General features: G+C 42.4%; 1 protein-coding gene across 1 annotated transcript in view; it reads right to left on the reverse strand.

Annotated features, from left to right (window-relative positions):
- ROR1 (receptor tyrosine kinase like orphan receptor 1) overlaps positions 1 to 11,804 on the reverse strand; it is a 42,174-nt gene extending 30,370 nt beyond the window's left edge. Inside the window, exons 1-4 of the mRNA XM_029949048.1 lie at positions 11,470 to 11,804; positions 8,034 to 8,161; positions 5,307 to 5,624; positions 3,034 to 3,279 (exon numbers count right to left, since the gene is read on the reverse strand). Of these exons, the coding sequence (XP_029804908.1) occupies positions 3,034 to 3,279; positions 5,307 to 5,624; positions 8,034 to 8,161; positions 11,470 to 11,591 (814 nt within the window). The 5' untranslated portion in view covers positions 11,592 to 11,804. The remainder of the gene's footprint in view (positions 1 to 3,033; positions 3,280 to 5,306; positions 5,625 to 8,033; positions 8,162 to 11,469) is intronic.
- Between the last annotated feature and the right edge of the window lie 6,742 nt (positions 11,805 to 18,546).

Here is an 18,546-nt window from a genome sequence, read left to right on the forward strand (position 1 = left end):
TAAGTCCTACCACTTCCCTGGGCCGTGATTTACTCATATGGTAAAAGAGGGTTGATGCCGACCTGCTTTCTCCTTTCATTCCCACACGGGGGAGCCATTGGCCTCTCACAGCTGCTTCTAGATCCCATGTCAAGTGTTCCCTGTGCCTTTAATGGATGTCTTTGTGGCTTGGCTTGAAGAATTCAAAGGAACTGTTTTCTTTCAAAATGAAATGAAAACATTCTTTTTAATAAAAATTATTATTGTCAGTGGTGAAAACTCCCTCGTCATCTCTAGGCTTAACATTTATCTAAATCTATCTCTCACATGACTAGAGCTAACCAGTCATCAGAAGGTTAACTGTGTCCTCTGCTGATTGGTATTCAGAAAGAAATATCCTGAGGGTTTCTAACATCACCGTACCGATAAATACTGTAATAATACAGAGTAATACCATGATGGATTTCCTTACTGGCAAGGGAACTTTCCTATCATATTATGGGAATCTGCATACTGGAATCCAGAGGCGAGGTCTATTGTCATTCTTTTGTTTATTTCTGGAAAGTCTTTAAATGGGAGATAGCAGAGTGTCTGGGAAAAGAGTGTGAGCTTTGAGTTTGGTCGGAGCTATATGTAGACAGATGAGAGTCCAAGGTCCAATCTCACCATCTGTGTGATTCAGACAAGTCCTTTAGCCCTTCTGAACCTCAGTGGATGATTTTAGTAACACCTACCCCAGAGTGCGGTTATGAGTTTTAAATGCACACAAATATGTAAAGCCTGGGGCACTGTGCAGGCACCTGGTAAGTGTTCTGTAGATGTAGGCGATTTTTCTCTCTCTACCCACAGTCTGGCATATTTCTTTCATCCCTCAGAGTGTGTATTTGGTCTGACTGCTTCAGGAAGGTCATTGAAATGAAAACCATACTTTTTAGATAGAATTTAGTCTTGGCTATATAAACTAATTGTAATAAAGCTCAAATCAGCTTATCAACAAATTTTCCAGTTTATGAACAAATTACCTCCCTACTTCTGCAGGGCATTTGTTGGAAATTAAGGGTCAGAAGTCACCTAAAGGACAATAGCATTTACCCAGAGTGGAGTAAACAATATGTTTCCTCCTTAAAATAATTCATTTGGTTTCCCTGAGGACACATATCAGTATTCTGAATTATCATGGGAGAGTAGCAAGAAGGTGAGCTTAGAGTCAGACAGACATGCCATTTACTAGCTGGGTATAACATCAGCAGCATAGGGCTAATAAAATACCTGTCACAGGGGTGCCTTAGTGGCTCGGTTAAGCGACCGACTCTTGGTTTCAGCTCTGGTCGTGATCTCATGGTGTGTGAGTTTGAGCCCCATGTCAGGCTCCACAGCTGGCAGTGAAGAGCCTGCTAAAGTTCTCTCTCTCTCTCTTTCTCTCTGTCCCTCCCCTGCTTGCACTCTGTGTCTCTCTCAAAAGAAATGGATAAACTTTAAAAAAAATTAAAAAACAAGAATACCTGTCACACTGTAGGGATGAGTATAAATAAAGCCTGTGAAAACCCCAAGCACCATGTCCGGCATATGGAAGGTGCTCAGTGAGTGTTGCTTTTATCCTTGGCTCTCTTACAGATCTTTGTACCTTACCTGGTTTAAGAGAAGGGGTGGAAACTGAGTAAATGATCGTAAATCTACATTTTATTTTTATTCCTCTCCTATTAATGTTGAATATTAGCATGTGGGAAAAGTCATGAGTTATTAAGGGCAAACCATTTAAAAAATACAGGATAATTTGCTTTGAAGTTTCCAATGGTGGCTCTGGAAGAGTTTTACTTCATAATTTGTTCTTTATGCTGCATATGAAGGCATTTTAGAGTCCCGAGCACAAAAGGGGCCTGGTCACCTCCTTCTCAAACTTGGCATGTTTAAGCTCCCATAAAACCATTTTGCAAGAGAAGACAGTATGCTAACAGGTAACACATAAGAATGGAATTATAAAGTAATAGTTTCCCAAAGTTTCATCACTAAGATTTCTTTTTAACATTTTTATTACTTCTTCCTATGGACCTCTTTAGTATGTTTTAGCTTCCTCTTCTATAACATTTGTGCTAACTTCTCTTGCATCACACACACTGGACTGTGATTGTAATGCGAGTCACATTGTATTTCTTTTTGAAACCCCCTACTGAGTATTTGCTATACTCATAGCAAACATTCCTCAATGTAGACTGCACACTAATTATAGTAGATTTCCTCTTTATATATCACCCAGATAATAATAATAGATAGTATTTGTTAAGCATTTACTATCTTCTAGACTTCCTAAAATTTTTCAGTTAACAACTCATTTGTCCTCCCAACAACCCCCAGGTGGGTATCATTATTAGGTCCCTGTTACTGTTATGGTTTTCCCTACAGTGACATTGGAAACGAAGTTGACATAATCTATGAGAAGTAGGACCAGGAAGATGAGTCAGTTCCAAAACCAAACTCCAGGTTTCACCCTCGCTTTCATCATCTTTCTCCTGCCCTCCAAACAGTTTTTTTCTAGAAAAAATAAAAGACAACAAACTGACTCACGAATTTCCTTTTCTCTTCACACTTCTGCAGCATGAAAGGATGACAGAGAAGACACAGTTTATCTACACTGCCCTGGATGACTGAGTAACGGCTCTGGATGCATCCTACCTCGTGGGTGTTCTTAACGACACAGGGAAAATGGTTCTCCTGCTTCCAATACACCTATTGTGCTAAATGGGTGCACTGGACATGGACCATTGCAGGTAATACCTTTTACTACATAAGTGACTGTGATAAGAGGTTTCACCTGTGCCCCGTTTTCCCCCCTCACCACAATGGCTGCAGGAATAGAGCAGTTTCCTCCCTGAGAGTGTGCACAGGTACCCCAAAAGGTGTTTTATGCAGCATCAGCAAGGTCTATCTGTCTTAGAAACTCAGTTTGAGACCAAACACACACCACCAATCTCCTCTGCCCCCTTATGGACTCTCCTAAGGGCAGGGGGATGGAGATGAAATCTTTTAAAGGTGACTGAATACATTAAAGGCATTTACCACATGCCGGGATGTCACACAGGTCAAACTTAAAATTTTCATCCAACGTGAAGCACCAGGGAGCCTCCTTCTGATTCCCCGGGTTGCGGCAGTAGGAATGGCCTCCATTCAGTTCCGGGAACCGGAGAGCGGTGAAGGTGTGCGTGTGAGGGTACTGCGAATTCCACGGTTGGCACTGGCGCCCTGATTTGGTCACACTGACGGTCCCACGGTAGTCCACGCCTGTGCTGTTATAGCACTTGTGATCTGAAAAACGGAAGAGAAAGGCCCAAACTGTGAGCAAGAATCAGGAGACGCTGGAAGTCCCAGCCAGCAGTTTCTGGAGGGCGGATGTGCAATTAACTTCATGGCTAAGGCTTCCCTGCTGGTCGAGGGCCACGTGGGCAGTCTCCCTGCCGGCCGGCCTGGGACACAGGTCCTGCCTCGCAGTTACATTCCTGGGAGGATTTAAAGCTTATGCTTTAGGAATAAAACCAGTCCTCCACATGCATTTTTAATATTGAACACAGAAAAAAAAAATCAGAACTGGGGCAGGACCTGGGGGCACAGGAGTAATTTCCTAGTGAATGGTTCAGGGAAGGTTCAAGCCGAACTGCTCTTTCCATGTCTGCTTGATGTCTTTAGACATGAATCATGTGATAAAGAACGCAGTTCCCAGAAAATGTTCATTAGGAGCAGTGAATTATGGGTGTCTCACAGGAGTTGGGGCCCCTGTGTGCTGACGGGCTGCCTGTTCCTGAGAGGCAAATCCCCTCCCCAGGTGACCACCATGGCGCTTGCTTGAAAGCACTGTAAAAATCCATTAAGGTGAAATTAAAATATGGAGGGGTAATAAAATAATAATAATAATAATAATAACAAGGATACCGCTATTATTATGTGCTAAGCATAGTTCTAAGCATCTTAGATGCATTAATGCATTTAAATAATAGAATAACATTAAGTATCAAAGGAAACCAAAAAATTACCAGTAAGCTTAACGATAGGTAAACGGGAAATTACAGAGGAACAGAGGTGAGAAGACAGTAGAGAGGCAAGCCCCGTGTATATATTTTTTAAATTGTGGTACAATACACATATCATGACATTCACCATTTGTGTCTTTAGAACATTCAAAATATTGTGCAGCCTTCACCACTATCTCATTCCAGAACCCTTGAGTCATGTCAAAGGAAACCCTATACTGACTTAGCAGTCACTCCCCACACCCCCTTCCCCTGGTCCCTGGCAACCACTAATCTGCTTTCCATCTCTATGGATTTGTCTTTTCTGGATATTTCATATAAAAGGAATCCTACAATCGTGTCTGGCCCTTTTCACTTACATAAAACTTTTCTAAGCTTCAGCCATACTGTAGCATGTAACAGCATTTTATTCTTTTTTTATGAACGATTAATATTTCATTATATAGATATACCACAATTTGTTTAACCACTCAACTACTGATGGACGTTTGGGCTGCTTCGACCTTTTAGCAATTGTGAATAGAGCTGCTATGAACACTTGCATACAAGTTTTTGTTTGAACATCTATTAAAAATTTTTTTTCAATGTTTATTTTTGAGAGAGAGAGAGAGTGCAAGTGGGGGAGGGGCAGAGAGAGAGGGAGACACAGAATCTGAAGCAGGCTTCAGGCTCTGAGGTGTCAGCACAGAGCCCGATGCGGGGCTCAAACTCGCGAACTGTGAGATCATGACCTGAGCAGAGGTCAGACGCTTAACTGACTGAGCCACCCAGGTGTCCCTGACCACCTATTTTAAATTCTTTGAGTGTATGCCCAGGAGTGTCACTGTTGGGTCGTATGGTAATTTTATTTAAGTCACTGAGGAACCAACAAATGTATTTAAACATTTATTATTGGGGCGCCTGGGTGGCTCAGTAAGTTGAGTTTCTGACTTTGGCTCAGGTCATGATCTCCCAGTTCGTTGGGTTCGAGCTCCGTATTGGGCTCGCTGTTGTCAGTGCAGGACTCACCTCGGATCCTCTGTCCCTCACTCTCTACCCCCCTCCCTTTGACCGACTCCTGCTTGCACTCTCTTTCTCAAAAATAAATTTAAAATAAAAATAAAAATAAAAATGTATTGTCTTCATGAAGCTTCTGGAAGATAGTCACTGCACCTAACCTACCACTGAATGCTCAGCCTCCACACTATATTTAGCCCACTAGAAGGTAATCTGACTACCAATACGAATCATTACAGATCAAGGTCCAGTTTTCACTGTGCCATGGGGTCACTGGCCCCCAGGCAGCACAGAAGGTCAAGAGTCACCTACTTTTATTTATGGGATCCGCCATGGGGATTCCAATCCGGATGCAGTTTGCGGCTTCGGGGCTTTCCGGCTGGGGAAGATCTTCACAGTTTGGTAGTTTCAGCCTCATCAGGATCATGGGATTTGATCTAGCAAAAATGTACTCTGTTTGACAGAGGACGTTCTCCAGGATTTCACATTCATCACGACACAAGTCCCGGGGCTTAGGGATGGATGAGGTTTCGTCGCAGTATGGGAAGGCATAGTGGCACAGAGAAGGAATGGCAAACTGAGAGCACTTATCAGATAAGTGGCTGGAGGTGCCAATCATGGTGAAGGCAGCTGGAAAACAAACACAGTTATTAACTCCCAGGGGCCAGGGTTTATCTCCTTCGGTTATCTAGTCAACAGATATCAGATACAAACACACACTGGAAGGCATCCGCTGGGCTCAAACAGACAGGGCCAAGAAGAGATTCAGTTCAGATGTCCAAGCAGCTTACTTTCACTGGCTTGAAAAAAAATCATTTTGACTACAAAGTTAAAAAAACAGGATTAAGTTACATATGTACCATTTCCTAATAAAAAGAATTAATTAGGTTAAAGCACAATATATTTTTCATTTTTACTACAAAGCAAAGAACTTTGTGTTTCATCCGGTACGTTTTATTAGTTTTGTGCAGCTTCTAAAACGTTTGACAGCTGCAGGGCAGAACTTGCTTTATGCGGTGGCTGACGCTGATCACAGGGTTTAGTTCCGTGTCTTGCCTCTGAATTGGAGGACTTTGGGGGAACTTGTCGAATTTCTTTGTGGCTTGAATACTTTTATTCCATCTTCTGAAAATGAGGCAATTCTCTTGGAAGTTCTCAAAAAAAAAACCACAAGTCAGTGGTTGCAGTGTGTGTATTAGTGGTCACTTAGTCTAACCTCTTACCCAGTGTGGCATCCATGTATAAAAAGAGGACTAGCGTCCCTTCGCACACCTCCATGGACAAGAGCTTCCACTTGCCGAGGCAGCCTCTGAGGTGCCTGGCACCCTGTTTCCCAAAGCATGTTCCTCAGAACATTAATTCTGTTGAATACTAATAGCGTTTGAGAAACTAGGGTTCCACAGCCAACCAAACAAGTTTTGGAGGTGCTGGGTTAAACAAAATTAAATGGCTTAATAAATAAATAAACTTTTAATAAATAAATAATAAATAAATCATATTTCCCAGCAAGCAGATGTCCACCAAAAATGTCTTAAGAGGGCATTATTATTATTATTATTATTATTTTAACATTTATTTAATTTTGAGAGAGAGAGAGAGACAGAGCATGAGCAGGGGGAGGGGTAGAGAGAGAGGCAGACACAGAATCCAAAGCAGGCTCCAGGCTCAGCTGTCAGCGCAGAGCCTGACGTGGGGCTCGAACTCACGAACCGTGAGATCATGACCTGAGTTGAAGTCAGTCACTTAACCGACTGAGCCACTCAGGAGTCCCAAGAGGGGATTATTATAAATGGTGGTGAAACATTTACACGGGAACTCCCATTTATTTTTGTGAATACTTAGTACAGAGTATGTTAAACTGTTCTTATATTATGTTAAAATGTGCCTTTAACAGTCCTTCCCCATCAGTCCTGCTTCTGCGTTCTGGAATTTCACAGAGTCCTTCCTCCTGAAAGCCTGAGGTCTTTAGTGAGTAGCAACTACAGCTTTCTATGGTTGCTTCTCCAGGTTGAGTATCTCCCCTCGGCCCCTCTTAGTCCCTTCAAATTCCTCTTAGGACATAGTTTCTAGATTTTTTGCTGTTCTGTGTGCCTACCTCAGGTTTGTTCTTGCCTCATAAATACTAAGGCTGTCAGGTAAATAAACTATAAGGCATTTAGTTACATTTGAATTTCAGATAACTATTTGGAATATGCTTATACTAAAAAATTATCCATGGTTTACCTGCAATTAAAATGTAACTGGGGGTCCTATATTTTTACTTCCTAACACTGGCAGCTTATTAGATTCCCATTAGGCAATTTTAATGGCTTGCAAGGGTATGTGGCACAGAGGGATCACTACATTAATGCAATAGTTCAAGGCCACTATAACCACCAGAATCAGGTGTGCAAAATTGTACAAGGTGACCTATACCTCTTCACTCATGCGTGCTAGGAAGTGCTTTGCTATTAGATTAAAAAGATACTTTCAATTCAGAAAAATGAAGGGTAAAATATAGAAGGCTAGAGCAGGAAGAGACATATGATCATCTTGTCTTATCACTCACTTCACAGATGAAGAGACTTTCACGGAGAAGAAGAGATTTCCCCAAAGTCAAGTAATGGCATCCAGAATTCTCAACTCTAAATTGATACAGTGTTCACAGGACTTTCTGTCTACTTGAGGACGTTTCCAAACAGTAAGCTCTTGAGGGCAGAGCTGTAACCTGGCTTACTCACCACACTGTCATGTCGCCAGTCCCCAGCCCAGTTCCTGATATACCAGAAACACTAATATTTGTTGATGTCTGAATAAATGCAAGACTTTTCAGAGCATCTTTTCCTTCTAAGAGCAATAACCTTCAATAAAGTGTTCTAATGCACATTCCAGAGCACAGAGATCGTATCTCAGCCTTTTTTGTCATCCTGCTCCTAACCCCTATGCTTCTAACCCCAACCCCTAATCCTATATCCTTTGTCAAGAGAAGAGCTCGAGAAAACTTTTGGTGAGAAACATAGTTATACAAGATATCGATATAATGTCACCGGTGTTACCTACCTGTGATCTGATTTTCTATTTCCCCTTGCATGTGCAAAGACTCCATATAGACAGTGCGGTTGCCAATAAATCTTGCACATGCAATCCCTCTGTATGGCTGACAGAATCCATCTTCTTCATACTCATCTCTAAAAACAGAGCACAGACATTAGCTGGTGCACTACATTCACATTCAGTTGGCGCTGACTGTGCAATGCCTTAAATGGTCGCTAGGGGGAGAAGCCGGGCCCATAATCCCGGAGATCCGGCCCAGGAGTCAGGCTCCTCTCGTCCTCAGTTCCATCCATCACTTAAAACATCTGCTGGTCACGTTGGTCAAGTTTCCTTCACCCCCCAGAAAATCATCCTAAGCACAAAAATCATTCTTAAATATGGGAGAAAGCACTTTTATTTTCGCAGCTGGTGGTGGGCTGGAAGATGATGTAGTTATAAAAGTAAAGAGGAAATGAGTTGGAAATCTGGGCACATGTTCTACAGTTTTTTGTTTTTTAAGCACAGATTATTTCTGCTTCATTTGCTACAAAGGCGTGGGTGCATTATCCCCAAGACCCACTCCAACTGATGTGTCAATTAGGAGGCTCCGTGGGGTGAGAAGCTGGTGCAGCTGGAAAGAAGCCAGAGGGCTGTCCAGTTATGTGGTTCCTCACTGCGTAAGACCCATTATCTCTACCCTGCAGGGAAAGGTCTGGGCAAACCATGGACTGCACAATTTCAAATGAGTCACTAAGTCCCAGGAAATCTAGAGAAAATGGCAATGGAAATCTTGTTTCATGATCCCTGAAAACTTTTAAAACAATCTTAAAATTTATTTTAAGTTTATTTACTTATTATGGGAGGGGAAGGGCAGAGAGAGGGAGTGAGAGAATCCCAAGCAGGCTCTGCACCCACAGCACAGAGCCCAATGCAGGGCTCGAACCCACAAACTGAGATCATGACCTGAGCCTAAACCAAGAGTCAGATGCTTACCCGACTGAGCCATCCAGGTGTTCCAATCTTAAAAAAATTATGTTGCCTCAAAATTATAAAAATAAAAAAGTAGGGGGCGTAGATTTTATTTTGGAGACAAAGGGTAATGTGGTTAGTGACAGTCTCTGATAATGTGGTTAGTGACAGTGTGGCAAATGGCTGGAGATGTAAGGCTAGAAAGTAGGACCCAAGATGGCAGATTCAGCTTGAAAGGATAGAGGCCATAATTTCCTACAAGGGCCTATGATAAACACAAGACACCAGCGTACAGAATAGCCAGCTGCTTTTCAAAAGCAGACCACAGCCAGACAAAAGGCCCCCTGCCACGCTTCTGGGCTGACTTCCACCTTGGATGCTCCTCTTCTGGTAACCTGGCTGGCATCAATACACTGTCTGAATAAAAATATTTTTCCTCTTTGGCTTCTTCTAAGTTAAAGTACTAGAGACCAAAGTCAGGAGAATAAAATTATCTTCCTGGGCTTAACATTGGCATGTCCTTAGACAATCTCTCTAAGTCCTCTGAGCTACAGTTTTCTTATCTATAAGACAAAGATAATGATTGTCTCTACCCTAGAAGTGAAAGTCGAGGACCCTATCAAATGTAAAAGCTTTGAAAAGTGCTATTCAGAGGTCCCATAAGCTTATTATTGAAGTATTTATGATTACCAAAGAAGACAGTTATTCAAAGGGCAATATTTACTAAGCTCCTACGTTGTAAAATCGGCTCTAGTCAGTCTTGTGGAGCTAGACTTCACCATTTGGGGGTTCAGGGTGGGAGTCTAGAAAGCCCACTGAAACAGGAAACCAGGTGAAAAAAGTCTGATAAAGCTGATCATTAAAAGACCAGTTTCCAGTGGCTTCCTCCCCGCTATTCACTATTAACAGTGGAGATGGGAGCAGTGTCTTCATTTTAGTTCCCAACCAGTTTGTATTGCAAAGCCCTTAAAAACTTAACCTCCGAGCACACATACAAACGAATATATCATATACCTGACATGAAGACACTGAAATTTTAATGTTGCAAAATCCTGCAAGCACTCCACATGTTTACTTTCATAAATCCTAGAGTAATGTTGAAGCCTTTTTGGCTTAAATTTTACTTGGGTTGTAAAATTAACCCCACTTTTATTGGGTAACTAATACCATAAACCTATGGGGAGAAAGAAGTTTCTCGATGACCTAGCCTTGGATCTTGGAAACCAAAGTACTGAGACCAGAATGCACTTGCACACCACCCCCTGCTCTCTCAGATGATGCTTTTCTATCCCCAGGCATTAGCAGAGCCCTGGACTTTTAAGGTGTCATTATGAGAACACTTTTTTCTCCCCCATGTTAAACTCTCAAGGCCTCAATTTATATCTCCTGGGAGGACAAAACCCTGGAATTACCCCCAGATATAAATCCCCGGCCTACTGGGAGTTCCCATATTTTATGTGTGAGGCTTAGGCTAAACTTCTTACCACCTTTCCAGTTCAAGACTCTAAAAAGACTCTTTGAGTGCTTTTTTTTTTCATAATAAAATGGAATGCAATTCCTTGGCTGCCTATTTCTTATCAAGGGATTAGAGCCGCAGGCGTAGTGAATTTTTGACTGTGCCCGGAATTCCTGATATTCTGACCAGTCTCTTAGAAACAGATATAAAACGCAAAACAAAACAAACAAACAAACAATAACCCAGTATGTAACGTCATCTGCTAGGGAGTAGTTCTCAGCCCCGGATGCTCTGAACCCTCTCCCCCGAAAGTTCTGGAAAATACCAATGCCTAAGCCCTGCCTCAGACCTATTAGATCAGACTCTCTGGGGATGCAGCATAGTATGCATGCTTTTTAAAAAGCTCTCAGGTGATTTGAATGCGGTTGAGAACCACAGCACTAGAAAAACAAACCTCTATTAAGCGTCTGCCACTCTCTGTGCTGGGTACTATGCTAAGTGCTTTCTTCCAAGTAGCCCCTTATGTGGTATCATTATCCTTATTATACAGAGAGAGAGAGAGAGAGAGAGAGAGAGAGAGAGAGAGAGAGAGAGAGAGAGAGAGACGCAGTAACTGGCTGAAATTCACAAAGCCAGTTATTGGTGGAGCTAGGATTAGACTTAAAGAGCAAGCTTAAGCCATTACACCGTGTTGTTAGATCTAGAGTGATGTTCTGCCTTTCAGTACTGCTTGTACTTGGATCAGCCTAATTATAATTGAGAGACTTTAAAATGAGCCCATATTCTGTACCAGAAACTGTTTTTACTTGCATATAGAATTAAGTCACTTAATCTAACAACGATCTTATAAAAAAGGTGAAGGTATGATCATTCCCCTTTCACAAATGAGAAAACTGAGGGTAAGAAAGAGTGAAGAACTTGTCTAAAATTACACAGCAAGTAGGAAGAAGAGCTAGATTTGCCCCAAACTAGTGCTTGTAACCAGAGTATACAGCTTTCCTCCAACTGTTTGCTTATGAAAGTTCTTGCACTGCTTACAGGGGCTTTCTGTTGTGAAGGCGTTTTGGTGTCTGCTGGGTGGCAGAAAGGCTTTCTTTTGAACATAAACTCACAATCCCCTTCCATGCTTTCCAAAGAGGGGACCAATGCTCCTCCAACATTCATCAGCTCTCTGCTTTGCATCAGCTCTATGCTTTTCTCCAGCTCACACTTCTTTCATCATTAATGTCCTCTGTGCTTAGCAAATGAAAATCATGGAGCACAAGGCAGCAGAAATGCAAGGGTACTGCAGTGAGCATGCCCAAGGCTGCGTTCTTTCTACGGAGAAGAAGAGTGCACTGTGACAGGGAGACTGGAATTTTGCACATGTATCACAATGGCTGGCACTGACATGTGCCGCCTACCTCACCATGATGTCAAGATGCAGGGGTGCTTTGTGAGGGGGACTCATGTTTCTCATAAAGGTAATTTAGATACCACACTGCCAACCCCTATAACCTTCTAAATTCACTGTCATGAGACAGGGAAGAGCTGACCTGGTTTGCCTTCCACCTCCACCTCCAAGGGGCTGAAGAGGGATGGTCATACAGGGCTAAGAGTGACGATGACCAACACGGCAGCAGTAGGGGTATCCAGCCAGGACTCACTGGAGACCCCTGAAAGGGAAATGCTGCCACTGCAAGTCACAACCCAAGGGCACTTACAGCTTTACAAATTCCCGGGCCAATTTCTCAGGCCAGTGACTAACGCAGAGAACTCTAAAGATGGAAAGAAGCACATTGTATGCTATGGGGCATGTGGAGACTATCTGTAGTTTGGGGAGCAGAGAGAAGGAAAGGTGGAGAAGGGATGGGTGGGAGGATGGAGTTGGGGAAAAAGATGCAGAATACCCGAAGCTGATGCCTAAATGGAGTTATGCCAATTTTGGACCATGAGAGGCCCATGACTACTCTTCTGAGACTTTCTAGGGAGGACAAAAGCTGCCTCAATTTAAGGGACACAAGAGGACAAACTCAGTAGTTGTCCTACACCTATGATTTAAAAAGAAATCCTGAAATATGACTGGAAAACCTCACAAAACTCAAATGAAGTCTGTAGATTAGTTTGTATCATACCAACAATAATTCCTTACTTTTGATGATCACACTATGTTTATGCAACACATCAACATTAGGGGGAATGAGATGAAGGACAAATGGAAATTTTCTGTACTGTTTTTGTAACTTTTCTTAAATATAAAAATACTCCAAAATAAAAAGTAAAAAAAAAAAAATCTTACAGGATGGGGGAGGGGCGGGAACTTTATTGTGTGAAGACAGAACTGGAGATGTGGTGGGGTGAGGAGATTAGGAAGGCCATCAGATGAGCTCATTTAATCTTTATATTAACCTTATATCACTCGCTCTGGGTCCATCCCTGGGTGTTTGAAGTCCCATCACTAACAATTCACTCACTTGTCTGAGACTTGGCCTACTTCTAAATTCCAACCCTTCCAGGAGCGATGACCTACTTGGTCAGGAAGCCCATAGTGTAGACTGGTTTTTGCTAGCTGTGCGAGCACTTCTCGCAGCCTCGCAAGGAAGGCTGGGGCAACTGATGAGAGGTCCATGTATGGGAGACAAAGGCAATCTTCTCTGACTCCACACTTAGATCTGGGCCCAGGCTCATGCCAGCACGACAGAGAGCACGCTGAGGATGGAGGGTGCGGGACTCATCAGTAGAGGGCATCTCTGTCCTCTGGTTCATTATTCACTTTGTCACAAGTGATCTTTTCAAATACAGACCCAAACAGGTCATTTCCTGCCTAAAATTATAGTTTCCCACTCACTTCAGTTTCCTGACTGCAGCATTCAAGGCCCTTCACAATCTAGTTCCTCCCTATTTTTCCAGTCTTGCTCCTGTTTGTCAAGCCTATGAACCTAATGATGCTCATCACATGAATGACTTTGCTAGTCTCAAAACAGGGAAGGCAATCTGCTATTCCTCTGGCTTGGCTTATTCTCTGAGGCCTGGAATGCCTTCTACCCTCTTTTCATCTTGTGAATGCCTTCTTGTCTTCAAGATCCAGATGCTAAGTCCCCCCGTGAAGTTAGTCACTGACCCCCCCACCTCTCCAGCCAGTGTCTTTATCACACCCCTCCCAACACCTCTGACTCCATATATGTCTGTCTGTTAAGTGTCCACTAAGGCAAAGACCATGTCTGACTCAGCTTCCCTCCTTGAGGCCCCTGGCATAGCACACAACTCAGGAAACATTTGCTGAATGAGGGAAAGGGTGCTGTCAAGACCTGTCCTCCTCCAGATCTTCAGAAGTAGAAAAGCAGGCCGATTGCTTGACCATCAACCACTGAAACAGATGTAATAGATGTGGGGCTGTTCCAGGCTAGCCCAGTGACATTCCAGAAGCACCCTCCAAACTCGAAGCCACTTTCTTCCTTATCAGATTTTATACCGGAGCATGGGTAGGCCTAAAAGATTTATTGATGAGTTAGGCCCTAAAAAGTTCCCTTTTGGGGTAATAAGACCAGTTAAAATGCAGGTCTCTCCTTAGTGGGAACAGAATGGATGTGAAGGTATTCTGCTAACTATAAAATCTTACTTGGGGCACCTGGGTGGCTCAGTTGGTTAATCATCCAACTCTTGATTTCAGCGCAAATCATGATCTCATGGTTCATGAGTTGTGCCAACAGTGCAGAGCCTGCTTGGGATTCTGTCTTCCTCTCTCTCTGCCCTTTCCTTGCTTGTGCTCCCTCTCTCTCTAAATAAATAAGTAAAGTTAAAAAAAAAAGATCTTACTCCAACAACAAAAAAAATAGTAAGCAAGTATTCAAAAAACTACCAGTATATAAATATTCACAGCAGCACGATTCATAATAGCCAAAAAGTGGAAGTAACCCCAAATGCTCATCAGCAGGTGAAGGGAAAACAGAATGTGAGTAGATACGTGCAACAGAATGTCATTCAGCTATGAAAAAAGGAATGAAGAACGGAAACATGCTACAACATGGAAGAATCCTGAAGGCATTATGCTAAGTGAGATAAGCCAGACATGAAAGGCCACATATTTTACAATCCCATTTGTATGAAATGTCCAGAATAGATAAATTCATAGAGCTAGAAAGCAGAATGGTGGCTCCCAGGTGGGGAGGGAGCAATGGGGAGTAACTACTCAATAGGTATGATGTTTTATTTTGCTATGAGGAAAATATTTTTTTTTAATTTCAGGGGGAGAGAGAGAGAACAAGAGGGGAAGAGGGAGAAAGAGAGAGAGAGAGAGAGAGAGAGAGAGAGAGAGAGAGAGAGAGAATCTCAAGCAGGCTCCACACTCACCTCAGAGCCCAATGCAAGGCTAGATCCCATGACGCTGAATTCAAGAGTCTGAGGCTCAACCGACTGAGCCACCCAGACACCCTGATATGATGAAAATATTTTGAAACTAGATAAGAGTTAGTAGTTACACACATCGTGGAGGCGCTAATGAAGGTGCCAATGGCTCACTTTAAAATGGTTAATATTAGGGGTGCCAAGTAGCTCAGTCAGTTGAGTGTCTGACTTCAGCTCAGGTCATGATCCCGAGGGTTATGGGTTGAAGTCTGCGTCAGGCTCTGTGCTGACAACTCAGGTCATGACTTCAGCTCAGGTCATGATCCTAAGGTTTATGGGTTCAAGTCCTGCATCGGGCTCTGTGCTGACAGCTCAGAGCCTGAAGCCTGTTTCAGATTCTGTGTCTCCCTCCCCTCCCCCACTTGTGCTGTCTGTCTCTCTCTTTCTCTCTCAAAAATAAACATTAAAAAAAGGTTAACCTTAATGTAATGTGAATTTCATTTTAATTTAAACAATTATTTATATATATCCAAGGGACAAGGTTGAGGGACCTTGGGAGCAGGCCAATGGTAGGAATTTCACGCTCCAGTTCTGGGGAGAAGTTTTGTAGACGCTTCACGGGTCACTTCCAGGCAGACTAATCCGCTGTAAGCACTGGCAACTTACACTGCATCAGCAGCTTTCTTTGTTCTGATTCTCATGTCTCTTTAACTGGAATGCCAAGAGGGGGGCCCACAAGACCGCAGCCTCATGTCTACAGATTGCAGTGAATTAAATAATCCAACACTTTTGCCTTATACCCTTATACCCTACTCTGTCCCTCTGAAGAGCTCCATTTTGAGCCACGAAGAGGAAATCATATCAAGCTGCCTGCCCTCAAAGCTCTGAAGTTTGGTTTGAAGGAAAGCTGTCACATAGCTCCAAGTAGCGCCAGGTGTACTACAGTATCCCCAGGATGCTCCAGCGAGCAATTTAGCAAAGTGTGCATTATTTTCTCTCATTTGGGTACTAATTTCTTTTTTTCCCCTCTATCTATTTAGTATCAGAACATTTTTATCATTGCAAAAATAAATCTCCATACTCATTTAGTAGTTATTCCCTAATTCTCCTTCTCTTTCTCTTTCTCCTTCTCCTCAGCTCCTGGTAGCTTTCTGTCTCTGTGAAAGTATCTATTCTGGAGAAGCAAAAATTACTTACCAGTGCCTGACCAAAAGACTATCAAGGCCATAGGTAGCTGGAAAGTATCTCATATAAATTTAATAAATCAGGGCGCATATCAGCTGCTCAGTTAAAGCATAGTCATGGCAGATCCACACACATAGTGCTCCCCAGGGCCAGCTCTAGTAACTTTGGGTCTGGCTGCAAAGCTTCCCATCTCAGAAATAAGGGACTCCCTTGGGGGGTGTGGTCACACCTTTTAAGGTGAAAATCCACTGTCATTTATTTAAAAGGGGAGGGATGTATGATGTAATTAAGAATCCAAATAAAGAATGCAAAATGATTCCAATATGGATATATGATCAGAGACTTTAAGAACAAATTAGAATCTTATGTGGTCTAAAAAGTTACCACCTCTTCAAAAATACTTCTTTCTGTTTCCTGAGAAGGCTAGGCCATGAAGCGTCCTTGGTTAACTGCAAACCAGGAGGAAGGAACATAATTTAATTTTTATCAGTTACATCTACCTATCCTCAAAGAAGGGGCATCAAGACAAACACAGGTGGAGACATGGAAAGAGTTGGTGAGAATGAAGGAGGCAAAGTGAGAGTCTTGGAAGGGGAACTGTCTGGAGCGCCAAGAGTAGACTGTGCCTCAGGCTGGTTGTGACTGAGATTATACGTTAAATATGTGATTCCAAACTTAACTTAAGATACTATGTTCTCTATAGACCAATTTGTAAGCGGGCATTAAAGAGGGTAATGCGTTAACACAGTTGACCTTTAAAGTCAGCTTTCAAAGTAAACCAGCCAATCCAGGCCCGTCAGGCCAGAGGGGCCATGACTCAGAGAGAAGACCTCAATCTAGAAGGCTGAGGATTCACCTAACTCTTAACATCCCTTCTTCTCTCTCTAGCACACCTCTGAGAGCACAAGAAATTCTGAGGTGACTGTGTCGGGTATCCTGTGCTATTTCTCACACCTGGGCACTGACAATTGTTAACATCTATTTCCTCACCAAGAGTCCCTGGCTCTTTCTCACACCACTTTTCTGCTTTAAAACATTAAATTTTAAAAGTTTTTTTTTTCTTGGCCATGAACCATTAAAACAAACAGATGAATAATGTTCTGTCATAGTTTCCAGAGAAGCACATAATAGTTACTTGTGTCCAACTTAGAAATGGGAAGGTATTGGCTTTGCTTCATAGCGATGTTTGGAGACGCAAGGGTTGCATTTCACTTTGGAAAAGGAGCAGAATTACCCAGGCTTATATCTCACAAATGTAATTTGAGGGAAAATTATGCATGTGATATATTGTATTCCTATTTAAACACACATTTGAAATGATAGGACTGCCCTGGTACCTATTTGTAAGAATATAAAGATCACGGATAAAAAGAATGAATGATTTTTGCCCTCTCCTATTTACTGAGGTTCTTGTGGTAGGTTAGCCTTGTACCGTCCAAGAAACCCTGGGGTGTTTTCACTTTTCCTTCTGTGAAGGGTCTACTTTGCCCCTAACCTTAGGCTAGAGCTGGGATTGCATAGGTGGGACGTGGAGCCCCCAGTTCAGCCCCTAACTCCACCCCCCCCAAGTTCTCATTAGAAACTCTTTGGATGTTCTTTGGCAGTTCTCCAAATATAAGGCACTCAAATAACCCCTAAATTTGCCCATTGAGAATAAAAGGAGTTTAGAATAATATGAAATTCACACATACCACTCTGGTCAGATTTTCTACCGCAAATGTTATTAGGATTGCTTTGATTTGTTTTTCACTTTCCTTTTATGCCTTTGGCCATGGATTGAAAAAAAGAAGAGGTCTGTGGAAAGAGTGGTAAAGGGAATTTAGGGACTTCTTATGAAGGTTTGATTTCATATTGCTACTCAGAAGTGGGGTGAAACCCAATCCCCAATTCTTGCTTTTCTGTTTCCCCTCAGCTTTGTTTCCCATCCCTTCTGTGGATGGCAGTTACAGAAAACTACCAGCCTACATAAAAAGCAATGGTGGGTTTAATGCCACCCCCAACCCCCAACCCAAAATAAGACAATACAGAGGTGCCCATGTTAAGTCCAGAATCTTATACATTAAAAATATTATAGTAGAGGCAGAAATTCTTGTTAAAATAAGGATTGATTTGCGATGCACCAAATAGGAATACAATTATTAGACAAGTGGTATCTGTTAGACTACAGGTCTCTGGAAGAGAATTGTGAAATCCAATGGATTCTTCAAGGAGAAGTGTAAAATAGGGTGGATTAGGGGGGATGGTGGTGGAGGGGCACGCATATTTTTGGTATTTCAGAAACCAATAATATAATCCCTGTTCACTAGGACTCTACAGTCTAGTAGAAATGAAATTTAAGTGTGATAAATACAATCTCTGTTCCCCTTTCCTTCTCTCCTCCTGTTCTCTTTCCATTCCTCTTCCTTTTTAAGGAACAAATTTGTTCGAGTGCTGAGTTGAGAACCAAAGAAGGGGCATCCAATTAAGGTTCCACTTTCTAGAAGTGACAGCTCAAAAGACAAGTAGTTCAACAAATCATGGATTAAATACAATTGGCCCTTCAACAATACAGGGGTAGGAGAGTTGAACCCTGTAGGGTTGAAAATCTGGGTATAACTTTTGATTTCC

This window comes from Suricata suricatta, chromosome 8, assembly GCF_006229205.1.
Source record: "Suricata suricatta isolate VVHF042 chromosome 8, meerkat_22Aug2017_6uvM2_HiC, whole genome shotgun sequence".
Lineage (NCBI taxonomy): Eukaryota > Metazoa > Chordata > Mammalia > Carnivora > Herpestidae > Suricata > Suricata suricatta.